At 33.5% G+C, this 12,398-nt stretch overlaps 1 protein-coding gene across 1 annotated transcript in view; it reads left to right on the top strand.

Annotated features, from left to right (window-relative positions):
* Positions 1-1,333: 1,333 nt before the first annotated feature.
* LOC128871991 (tropomodulin-like) overlaps positions 1,334-12,398 on the top strand; it is a 74,614-nt gene continuing 63,549 nt past the window's right edge. Inside the window, exon 1 of the mRNA XM_054114227.1 lies at positions 1,334-1,747. Coding sequence (XP_053970202.1) covers positions 1,742-1,747 — 6 coding nt within the window. The 5' untranslated portion in view covers positions 1,334-1,741. The remainder of the gene's footprint in view (positions 1,748-12,398) is intronic.

Raw genomic sequence — 12,398 nt, 5'->3', positions numbered from 1 at the left:
GGATAACTTATGAGTGAAAAAATGTATCTGGGATAAATTAATACCTAAAGAATCTACCACATACGATTCAGAGGTACTATTAACATATTTTAGGAATAAGGTAAAACTATTGTCTATGTATGACCATTCCACATTCCGTAAATTTAAGTCCTTGAGAATGCAGAAGTTATTGCCGTCATTAATACGAACTAGTTCCACTATGCAGTGGCCGTGCGATTTGTAGGTGGATTATATAGAACTGCATATAGAGTCGTGTAACCAGAATTAAGTACAAAGTAGAGGTACCATAACCATAACGCCATAAATTTGCTAATCGCACCCACCAACATTTGTAAGTGCAAAGTGAAATCGATTAGACATACCATAATTCCGTACACATAACCATAACCTCAAAGACCAAATAATTTTGGTTTTTCGCCGTGACCATAACCAGTTGCATTGTGTTGCATGGTGATTTGCTGCATTGTGGTATATAATGTCATTATATTAATACGTAAAATACTAATTACTAAATTAATTTCCTCGTCAATGTTTACGTTGTTATCTTTTCTTTAGGTTCTGTTCTTCGAAATGAACAAATTAATAATAATATTATATATGTAAATAACATCTGTTTATGGCTATGGCACCAATAATAGGTGACATAAATATCGTTTTGGTTAATACTACGGTTATGGTGTTGTGATATGGCCCTCACTTCTATTTTGAGCTTAAGTTGTATGTGAAATTCTCTCAATATTCAAATTAATTATAAAAGAAACAAACATATTTTTAATGAAAACAAATTAAACCCAAATCCGAATGGAACAAGTGCTTATCCTGCTTAATTCTGGTTGATAACTGATCAAAAGATAAAACTTTTCAAACTTTTCAATATAAAAAATTACAATATAATTTTGTTTTGAAGTTCTTCAAGAGGAGTATGCTACTAATAGTCAATTGAGTTTGGGTTTTTAATTTTTTTTAATAGTTTTAATACAATTTAATAATTTAATTTTCATAAATAAATTTTTTTGTTTAAATTGTGTAATTATATTTTATTTCATTTGATTTAACTTAGTGAAATTTTATTTGATTTTATTTAACTATATTTTATTACTTTTTTGTTACATTATTGTTTTATTTCATTTCGTTACTTTATTATTATTTTTTACTAAATTTTTGCATATGTTTTAATATTCCACATGTGAAATACTTTCCGAACGCTTCTAAAACATATTAAAATTTATTTTCGTGCGACTGTGTCACCCTGTGAAATTGTGTCGGTTTTGGCGTTTCATGTTCCAGCGTAAAGTTGCAACCCAGTTAACTTTCTTCTTACGGTTGGTTATTTTGTTGTTTTTATTTCTTATTAGACATCAAATGCGTCCGGATCGTTTTCGCAGTTTGTTATTGGAATTATTTCTATTGAAGTTCAATTATTAACGTTTATCGAATAAATAATCATTGAAGTGTTTAGAGGTATACAGTGTAGTGCCGGCTTGTGCATATACAACAATTTCCTTTAACCATCGGTACGGAGAAGTGTATCCCTTCATAGGGACAAGTGGAAACTGTGTCGAGTGTGTGTGTCACAGCGTTTACGTTCACGCCCAAACCAAAAAGTAGCAATTATTACAATTAATTAAAGTGATTGTGCCTTGAAGCACTAAATATATATTAAACTTGATTCAAGTAGAAGGTTGAATTAATCAAAAAGTTTTCAGTTTGAATTTGGTCACTGAAAAAGGACAGCTGGAAAATGGAGGTGAGTTATCGAGTCAAACTTTGTGTTTGCTTGTTGGATCAACAATAAGGCAGCAGATTGTTTAGTTTATCAAACTTTTAACGAAATTTTTAGTTCGAATTTAAAGAATTTTAGTTGTTACTTATTAATATAGAAACCCATTAAAGATGTTAGGAGGATGGGACGGGACTGCTATAATAAAAAACCTGGCGACAGACGATTCAGAAAAAAGTCAGTGTCGCCGTATTTACTGTTGTTGCGATTACGTCAGTTCACAATGATTGGTGACTACTGTTGCTATCGCATTTGCTCGCATAAAAACTTAGGGGATCTGGTCAGTTGTTTGTTGTTGCTCTTCTTTTGGAGTTGGCTTGTTTCTGTGTTTTCGCTCATTGCCGGTGTGGTGCTTCAGTGCTTGGAATTTTGTGTTGGCTCCATGCAATTTTGTTAAGATGTCAAAGGTGGTGGATGTATACGCTTATGGATGTATTATGAATGTTATAATCGATTTTGTTACGAGGTAGAAGAAGCAAAAGCAGTCGTCATCAATATTTTCGTTTTTTAGTAGTGTTCGTCATCAATTAATCGCTCAAGATATCTCCAACTATTTGGCTTCATAGTACTACCGACGTTATATATACATACATATATTATATTAGCTATTGATTTAGTTACTAGCAGCGTAGCTAAGGAGTGTCTGTAATAACGCAAAAATGCCGGCATTCGGTTACCTATGGGCTTCCATGGAATGGCAGTTGACTCCTTTCGCACACCGGTACGCTTTGTGCGGGCCAGTAATAACTCACCTACTCAATGCGGTACTCTTGTGTCAGCATTATACCAATTAAAGTTGGCACTAAGTTTTTAGCTTTTCAACTATTTTATTATGCAAGTTACCTACATATAGTAACTTGATTTGGTGGATTTGTTTTGTTTGTTTCCTTTGCGGTAAATCTTTTATTGATATTGTGTAATTTTGAAGCACTTTCGTTCATTGGAAATGTTTATTGATTGGCCCTGTTGTTGTGGGCATAATTTTGCACTTTTTTGAAAACAGTCAAACTAAAAATTATTATGTTTACATAAAACCACAAGGTAGTAATTGCAAAGCCATATTGATATTTTATTTAAATGTGGGCATGCATGCATACATATGTATGTATATGTACAGTGTCGAACAAAACATTGGACTAAGTATTAATATAAAGTTATTACAATATAATATATCTAAAAAATTAAACAAAGCCCCTTGGGACTAATGATTATTCACAATCGAATACGATTAGAATTGTTATCAAACATTTTTTTTACAAATTTGAATTAAACAGGAATTTCAAAACGTTCACGACAAAACATATTGCACTAGTCGCAATTTATCATAGTAAGCCACGAAAATGCCGTTATTGGTGTACGATTGTACGTACAATGCGTAATTTAAATATTGTTAGTGAAATTTTATTTTATTCGATTGAATGTAAAAGTTATGACGCATTTAATTTTTTTAATATTTCACTAAAAATCTAGTAAATACATAAGTGATTATGGCTATAAACAAATTTTCAGTTCAATAGAAAAAAGTAGTTATAAATAATTACTAGAAAAGAATTAGTAAAAAAATTTCATTAACAACAGAATAGGCCGTGATATCTCATTATCGAGAAAGACGTCCTAAAGCTACAAAGTAACTTTGACTCAATAACAGTCTGGATTTTTAACTAGGTTAAACTCCTACTTATCTAGTATCGACCTCGACATACTCAATATAGGTATGTATTTCCTGCATGTGAAGGTACATCGAAGTATTAACTACATACTTATCCATTTCATGGTCGTTCCAGCATGATAACAGGAGCTCGGTCACCGGACCATAATCCAATAAGAAATCTCTGAAAAATATTAAACGGGAGAAAAGGCGAAGAGGTTGTCAATATATACAAAACTATTAGTTGAAACTGCAGGTCAAGCCTAGTTGAGTATTCCTCCAGAAACCTTATTCCTTATTAACCTTATAGGTCCTTTATTATAATATAGGCCATTTAGACTCCCAGACTGGTGTAGTGTCTTCCAAGCTGAGATCTACGCTATGCACAAAATAGGAAAAACGATAAAGCTGATGCACCTACCTCCAGGCATCCTTACCATTTTTGTTTATAGTCAAGCATTGGTCAAGGCACTGGCCGCAACGCACATCAATTCAAGAATGCAAGAGGTCGGTCTCGCTTATCCACACTTTGGTGGTTTCCCGCCCGCTCTGGAGCGGAGGGAAATGGAATAGCGAATGAATGTGCAAAGAAAGACTCTGAGCTTGGCCTTCAGCGAGTGGTAGATGGCATAAGCATTCCTCTAAACGAGCTATACGCTGCCAATAACTTGAGCGTAATAGTGGAACCCATAGGAGGTAGTTTCTGACTGCTAACTGAGGGGTATCCAAAGCGCTCAGACCAAAACTGAATGTTAAAAGGACAATATGACTGCTTGTATTCAACAAATCAACTGTCAGCGTCCTCATAGGTGTTGTAACAGATCACTGCGCTATTGCAACCCTAGCGAGTATAATGAGTGTACCCCACAATGACTTCTGCAGGAGCTGTGGAGATGTAGAACAAATTTAGTCGGTGCAACACCTTCTCTGTGAATGTCTTGCACTTTAAAGAAACCGTGCCAAATATCTTGGGAATTATTTATTTGCAGACCTGGGAAATTTGCAAAATGTCTCACTGGAGGGGCTCACTCAGTGGAGGGACTAGTTACCTTCTTCTTCTAAGTGAGTTAAGAAACTTAATTACGGGATGGAAATCAATTGCAGGTATCACAATGGGCCTTAGGGCCACCGAGTGTCTTGCCTTGGATTAACAACCTGGCTAATCTAAGCCCTAACATATAGATCCTTTGCCTCTATGCTTCTATGGAGATGCATATCTCATTAAAAAAAAATTGTTGTGCTATGAAATATTAAATAGTATATTAATAATTAGTCGAATTTGTTTTGTCGCACTGCATAGTAAATAAGTGCAATTTTTTTAGTATATAATGTCATGGAATGATACAAATTCTACGATTGTTAATGTTCCCTTAAAATAACTATTTATTCCTTATTTTTTAATAATTTTATTTTATTCTGAACAATCTTTGTCAGTGCAAGAGATGCCAATAAGAGCCACCAATCCAATATGTTTTATCCGGCAGTATATGCATATGTATCTATCTTTCATTATATGGTGATACATCGAAATTCCGTCAGGAACCAAAAGCCACAATAACAAGCCAGTCATATTTGCTATGAAATTTTGAAGTTACAACTATCCATACATTTCTTTTTCAATTGTCTTAAAAGCGTTGGCCTTTGTTGGTCATTGTAGACCTTTAATTATTAGCAATCGTGGGTTGATGGTGTTAATTACGTCTTATTATTCGAACCCCGATATCCGTATAACGTAACGTGCATTCCAAAATTTAAGATCCATAAAATTATTTAATTTTGATTCCCAAAATTTATTGCGAAAGTATGTATTAAAAATTTGGACTAAATTTTCTATGATTTTGTTTTTTTAATTTCACTTAATTAAAGCTAGAGCAATGAGAAATAAAACTAGTCTGTTTACATACTTTGTTAATATTCGCTATTTCGAGTCTAGGCAACAGAATCACAAAGACCAAAATTGCCACTTCCGAATCCATACACTTAAGAGAACTCTTTAAATTTAACCTATCACCAAAATTGAGCAAAATTTGCAGATGTATGTAAATACATTAAATGTACACTTGTGCTCACATAATTAAATCTCTATATCTCTTTACATTAATATAACATTCGCAATATATTTCTTGCTAAAGTTTTTCGCTATTTTTTTTATAAAAATATAGTTAATTGTGTAATTGTAATATTGAATACCTGTACATAAAATATGGATTCATCGCTTGGTGCAGTCCATGCACGTTATTTCTTAATTATTTAATTTGAAATTAATTAATTTTTAATTTTAAATGCATGAAAAACAGATTGCAAAAAATAAAATTTATTTAAAAAAAATACATAAAATAAACTTAAGAAATCAACATTCCAACTTTGTTTAAAATTCACAAAAATTTAGCAAATTTCAAGAGTGTTGTTAAGGCCGGCGGGCCAATTAAAAGGTCAAAAAAATCGATTTTTTTTTTTCCTGAAATCAATAGCTTAGATATTCAAGAACATAAGACACAAATTTTCAGAGTTAAATTCCAAGTATTTGCAGAGCTACAGAGCCGAGCGTAGTGCGGCGTCGAGCAACCGTGCGCTTATTGTTGTAGTTTGAAGCGCGTTTTCTCGGCTTTTCATTTTCACGATTTTACCTAATTTATGTACACGATTGCAAAAAAACCAAACGAGCTATCCATTTCATTCAAAATGCGTTATCTTCAGTATTGTTTTCTCTTCTATGTGAACTAAAAAAAACATCCAAAAACTTTTTTAAGCGACTTTTTTACCCAGTTGAAGAGTTTTTTTTTCCTTGAAAAACCACTTTTTTTTCTACCTTCCCCAAAAATTCGAATTTTACGTGTTTCTCCCAATTTTCTTAGTTCACATCGAAGATAATTACATCAAAATTAATAATCTTTTTTTTTTTGTTTTCAGATGAAAATTGCAAATTGTATCTTGTACAGAAGTTGGATACTTCAGTGGCAAGGCGCTCTGGGAATCTATTGATAACTCGGCTTACAATATATTGTTGGAGATTGTACAAATTTTTTTTTTTTAGTTCAAATATATATTAAACTATCCCCAAAACTTCATTTGGCTAATTGTTTTTTTTCTCATCCTACAACGCTTCGCGAAAACTACTGCATTTAGGACATCTAATTGGCCCGCCGGCCTTAATTATAATCTTTAGAAAAGTTCTAGGCATGCAGTTTTATTTATAGCCCATTAAATTTTATTACACTAAAATTGTAACTTTGAATCTTTGATTTTTGAAATTTATTTTTGCATGCAAAGTTGTGCATTTTCTGCCATATAAAAGGCTTTCGAAGACTGCCCCAACTTGAAGCAGTATTTTCGGTGAAACTTCTGATTTCCGATAGAAAGCTATGTCGGAGTCGGCTTATTCGCCCCCGAGATCAGCGTGTTCAAACAGGCAGACAAAATTTCCTTGGACTCCCAACATCATCAATAATAGGTATATATATTTTTTTTAATTTTCAATGCCGTACAGTTTTTATATCTATATTCTATATACATATATAAAAAGAAGTTACATTTCCTTGGTAATCTTATAACTCAAGAACGGGCTCACCTATCCAAACCAAATGTTTAGGCTTTGTTTGGACTATTCAGTAGATGGTTTGTGTTTTGAAATTTTAAAAATCGGATACCAGGGTCTCGAGAAATAGGCCAAAACGTAAACCCGGGTAACCCTATGATGTGTTTGTACAATATGGGTAGCAAATGGAAGCTGCTGATGATTCTATAGTATAGAGTATTTTTGATGCCGCTCCGTGACTGGGGTCTCGAGATATCGGCCAAAATGTGGACCCCGATAACTTAAGGATGTGTTCGTACAATATGGGTAGCAAATGGGAGCTGTTGATGATTGCTATAGTTAGAGTATTTTTAATGCCCCTCCGTAACTAGGGTCTCGAGATATAGACCAAAACGTGGACCTGGATAACCCTAGGATGTGTTTGTACAATATGGGTAGCAAATGGAAGCTGCTGATGATTCTATAGTATAGAGTATTTTTGATGCCGCTCCGTGACTAGGGTCTCGAGATATCGGCCAAAATGTGGACCCCGTTAACTTAAGGATGTGTTCGTACAATATGGATAGCAAATGGGAGCTGTTGATGATTGCTATAGTATAGAGTATTTTTAATGCCCCTCCGTAACTAGGGTCTCGAGATATAGACCAAAACGTGGACCTGGATAACCCTAGGATGTGTTTGAACCACATGAGTATCCATTGTAAGTTGTTGATAAATGCTAATGAAAAGAGGACTTTTCTTTTCGCTGGGTAACTAAGGACTCCAGATATAGACCAATTGGGAACTCGCCTTCAGGTTAAGAGATTGCATTCTTATGTACTACAACCAGTTAAAATGTTTTTAAAAATTCTGAACCGTTATCTACATATATTTCTCGAACTTTACAGATTCAAGGTCAAATATACCATAGAGCTGGGTCTTTGCTACCATTCCCAGATGGTGACCATCAATTTTTGCAAATATGTTTTATTGGTGATGAGAATCGTGAATTAGATCAGCGCTGTGCAATTTCGACGAATACGAGAAGATCAATCGTGAATGAATTGCAAACAATGTTCCATCAACACAATGAATTGGTGAAATTGTTCAAAGTGGCACTCGATCTGATGCCCACCGATGGCCACAAAATCATAATAAAAGCCGATAAAACACCAATTGGGAGCACGCCAGACGATTCAGTGTACCAACGATTGATGAAGTAGCTATTGTTGTGGTTGGTGAACAGTTTCAGCCACGAGATATTGTTTTGTATCGTAGAAATGAGCAATAACAACGTATTTCAGAACTCCATCGCTGTTATGATGCATTGCAATACCCCATTTTGTTTTGGAGAGGGGACGATGGCTATCATATCAACATACCAATGATAAATCCAACAACTGGTACATACACATTTTATTTTTGTTTAAATATGATTTTTAAATAATTTTCATACGCTAATTAATTTTTGCATCGCAGGTCAAAAATCAACGAAAACCGTCAGTGCGATGAATTTTTATTCGTATCGATTGATGATTCGCCCTCAAGAAAACAATTTTATTTTGCGATGCAATCAACTTTCGCATCAATTTTTTATCGAATTGCAAGTCATTTTGGACGCAAATATAATAAAAAATTGAATGCTCCAGGAGGAACTGGAAAAACATTTTTAACTTTTTTATTTTAGCATAATTTATTTAGCGTAAAAAATTGAAATGGAAATTAAAGAATCAAAGTTTAATTACAAGTTTTTATCGGCTCTTTCACCTTACCTGTATATAGGTGACCACCACAATCAAATTTTAAAAAAGTACAGAAAAGGCTAATGTGACATCTTTAGAAAGTATGTTGAATGAAAAAAATCAACTAATTCAACTGTTTAAACATTTTACGAGTTCTATAAAGAAAACTTAATATGAAAAATTTCTTGCGATATAAAAAAAAATTGTATGTATGGTGGTGCGAAGCCCACTGGGAAATGCTAGTAGAATGTATATATACAAATGTACATACATATAAATAAATAAGGGCTCGGATAAGTTGTTATTTTTAAAAGATCCCTTACAAAATTTCTCATTGATCCATTCACGTAATCAATATACTCGTATATCTTCAGATTAATTTTTAATGAGTCAGCATCCATACTTGTCCGCCCATCCATTCTACTTATATTTGAATTCCATCTATCTGTTCATGTCTAATTGTTCTCCTGCCTCGACTGCGTGTGAATTAGCAAAATAAATTCAAATATACATATATAATTGCCCAGCCGTGTCAATAGCATTGCGCATGCAAGTTTTTGCTAATGCGATTAGGTTTACTTACGGTTAATCCTCACTTGCGTTGCTTAATACTGCCTACCGCGATGAGGTGCAATTAAACACTATAACCAACACCTCCCACTCAGCGCAGGTGAACACATAGTCAGTTTTTATGCTCCGACGCGCCAGTGTCAATCAACTCAGCGTTTGTCTGCAATGCAAGAACGGAAGTGGTAGATTCTACAGAAAGACAGGCCAAAGGCCAAGCAAATGCCACTAGTAGCTGTCTGGATAGTGCTAGAGAAATTGCGACTTCTTGCATTTTGGTGGAAACAATTGTCACCAAATTGGATTATTCAATTCGATTAAAAAAGGAAATAAATACACAATAGAAAAAACAACGAAGTCGTTTACGGTTCATCTGACGCATTGTGTGTTCGGGTATAAACAAATAAAATCATTGTTTCGGCCCTCATTCACAGCAGTGCGCCGGTAAGTTTTGATAAGATAAAAATATTTCGTTTGCGATTTTAAAGACATATGTGTATGTATACATATTTATGTATGCCCATATTACATACAGCGAGCGCACATAAACATTTCGAACAAATGCACTTTTTTTTGTATGGAAATGGGCAACACAGTCAAGAAAAAATTGACGGGATTTTTTAGGAACTTTAAACTTGTACTTTACTAAAATTTAATAAACTGTGAAACTGCATAACAAATATTTTTTAAGAAATTTTTATTAAAAATCAAGGATTGGTGGATTTTTTAGGATTTATAAGGTTTTCGTTAGACAATGCACTACTAATGAACACTCGAAAAAAAAGAGATTTAGTCAAAGCTGGTGATAATGTTGACGTGCTAAATGTCTAACAAAAACCCTATAAATCCAGGTTTTAAATTTAATAAAAATTTAAAAGTTCATCGAAAATTCCACAGTTTTTAATTAGAATTTCGAGAAAAATTGAATTTGATGAATTTAAATGAGAATTTGGTATGCAGTTTTATAGCTTATTAAATTTCATACAAAAACTGCAAGTTTGAAGTTGCCACAAAATACCATTGATTTTTTATAATTTATTTCCTTGACGATATAGCGCATTTTCTCCATATAACAAATTCACAAAAAAAATTTTCTATCATTTTGCCGTGGGGTGTATGTATATTAGTATAGCTATACTCAGTGCAATATAATTTATGAGTTAACAAAAGTGTGAATACAAAACATTCTTGAAATTGCTTTTACTGAAGTTCTGCGTATTGAAGCAGAATTAGCCGCTTTCAAAGAAATAGTCGATTGACTTTTAGAAAGGGCATTTATTCTGATAACTTGGTAGTAATTAAAGGAGTTGGTCCAGAAAATTTAAATTTCGGATATGACTTATTTTAGTTTTTTGTTTTTTTTTTGTTTTTTTTTTGTTTTTTTTTTGTTTTTTTTTTGTTTTTTTAGCTTTCCGATTGTTGATTCGTTTGATGTTCAAATGTTCAAAGAGTCCACGTTATGGTTAATATTTTCAACGCTACACATGATATTTTATTGGAAATGAAAAAATATCAGACAGACTAAATTTTAAAACGAAATTAGCAGATTGCAACAAACAATGACTTGTTAACAAAGCTTTGACGAACATACTATCTGATAGATTGCATGCAAGCAAGCGATAAATGAACTCCATTGATTTGTACAATCTCTCAAATGCGGTTCGCTAAATAAAATTGTATGCTTTTTCAGAGACGCTATGAGCCGATTATGCATCCGGCAAAAAGAGTCCACGCAAATAATTTGTTTTTCGAAACAAATCAGTAATGGATAAATATGGCATACTTTAATTGCGACAATTTTCCTTATCCACAAATCCACTGATCAAGAAGTGAGCCTCATCAGTAAACACAATACCAATACAACTTGTTGGCTCAGCTTTGTTTGTAAGCATTTGCATTTCCATTATGAAATGCACAAATGAATAACAAAAATGTCTTCTTAAATTAACTGTCATATTGTCGGAGTTTCTTTCTGTATTGATAAAAAGAGTTTAAATAACACACAGCATTTTTTTTATATTTTTTTTTTCGACATTTCTTTTTTTTCCACTTTTATTTCACATCTTTTCTGCTATAAATCTGATAATTTGTCAGTCTAAAGCAAAACTAGCATACATTTTCACTAAATAAAATACTAGAAAAAAATAACAGAAAGCTAATTTAAAAAAATTAACAGATTAAAATACGGTGGTTTTGTGGCCACATAAGCGCTCGAAATCCATTCTAAGTAGGTTTCTAAGTACATATTTACATATGTAATAATGTGTGAATTTTTGTGGAACTGGTCGTCATTGCGCCAACAATGACAAGCTTACAGAATGCGTAAACATATTCCTATATGTATGTATCTATGTGTATGTGTCAGCATAATTATTCACTCAAGATTACGTATCATAGATAAAACAGCAGGAAGCTCGAGCTCTCGCCAATGGCTTTGGCTTGGATGGAAATGTTGGTTTTACTTTGTCAAAATCCGTGAGAAATCCCGACCATTAATAATTTCGCAGCATAAGAACTGTAACACCGCACTACAATACGGCTATGTTGTTATTGTTTTAGCAACATAAACAATCCCCATACAATACGGCTATCTTTCATGCCAGCTGTTTGCCCGGCCACTAATCTCACTTGCTGACCGTCTATTCTTTCGACGGCTGCACATAGCCAGATAATTCGCTTATTAAATACAAGCTTGTACATATAATTTATGCTCTGTTTATTTCCCCCAAAAAGGCTCTTCAAGTGATCCGCATCTGTACTTGTACTGCATACAAATTTTCTCATTGTTTTTCATTTCTGGCAATGCATATATTTTTGGCAGCATAAGCAGACTTACTTGAGCCTACAACTTACACATGCTTACAATTTGAGTGCGTCAAAAAAGTTACAAAACAAAAAACGAAAAGATTTATGATTTTGAAATCACTTTTCAAGCTTCAATGTTGTGAGATTTCTTCAGCTTATAATATGCCAAATAATAAAGCAATCGTCTTCAGAGTGCCTGCCGCAACATCAACTTTACACCGGCCTTAAGCGCCTTTTTGCACAAACACCTCTTTTTGCTTCTCCATATCCGTCATACTCCGCAGGCCTGCTTGTTTCATCGGCGTCTGTGAACACAAAATTTATGTGCATCGTTTCACTGCC

Source organism: Anastrepha ludens, chromosome 2, assembly GCF_028408465.1.
Source record: "Anastrepha ludens isolate Willacy chromosome 2, idAnaLude1.1, whole genome shotgun sequence".
NCBI lineage: Eukaryota > Metazoa > Arthropoda > Insecta > Diptera > Tephritidae > Anastrepha > Anastrepha ludens.
This window is presented reverse-complemented; position numbering and strand designations above follow the sequence as displayed.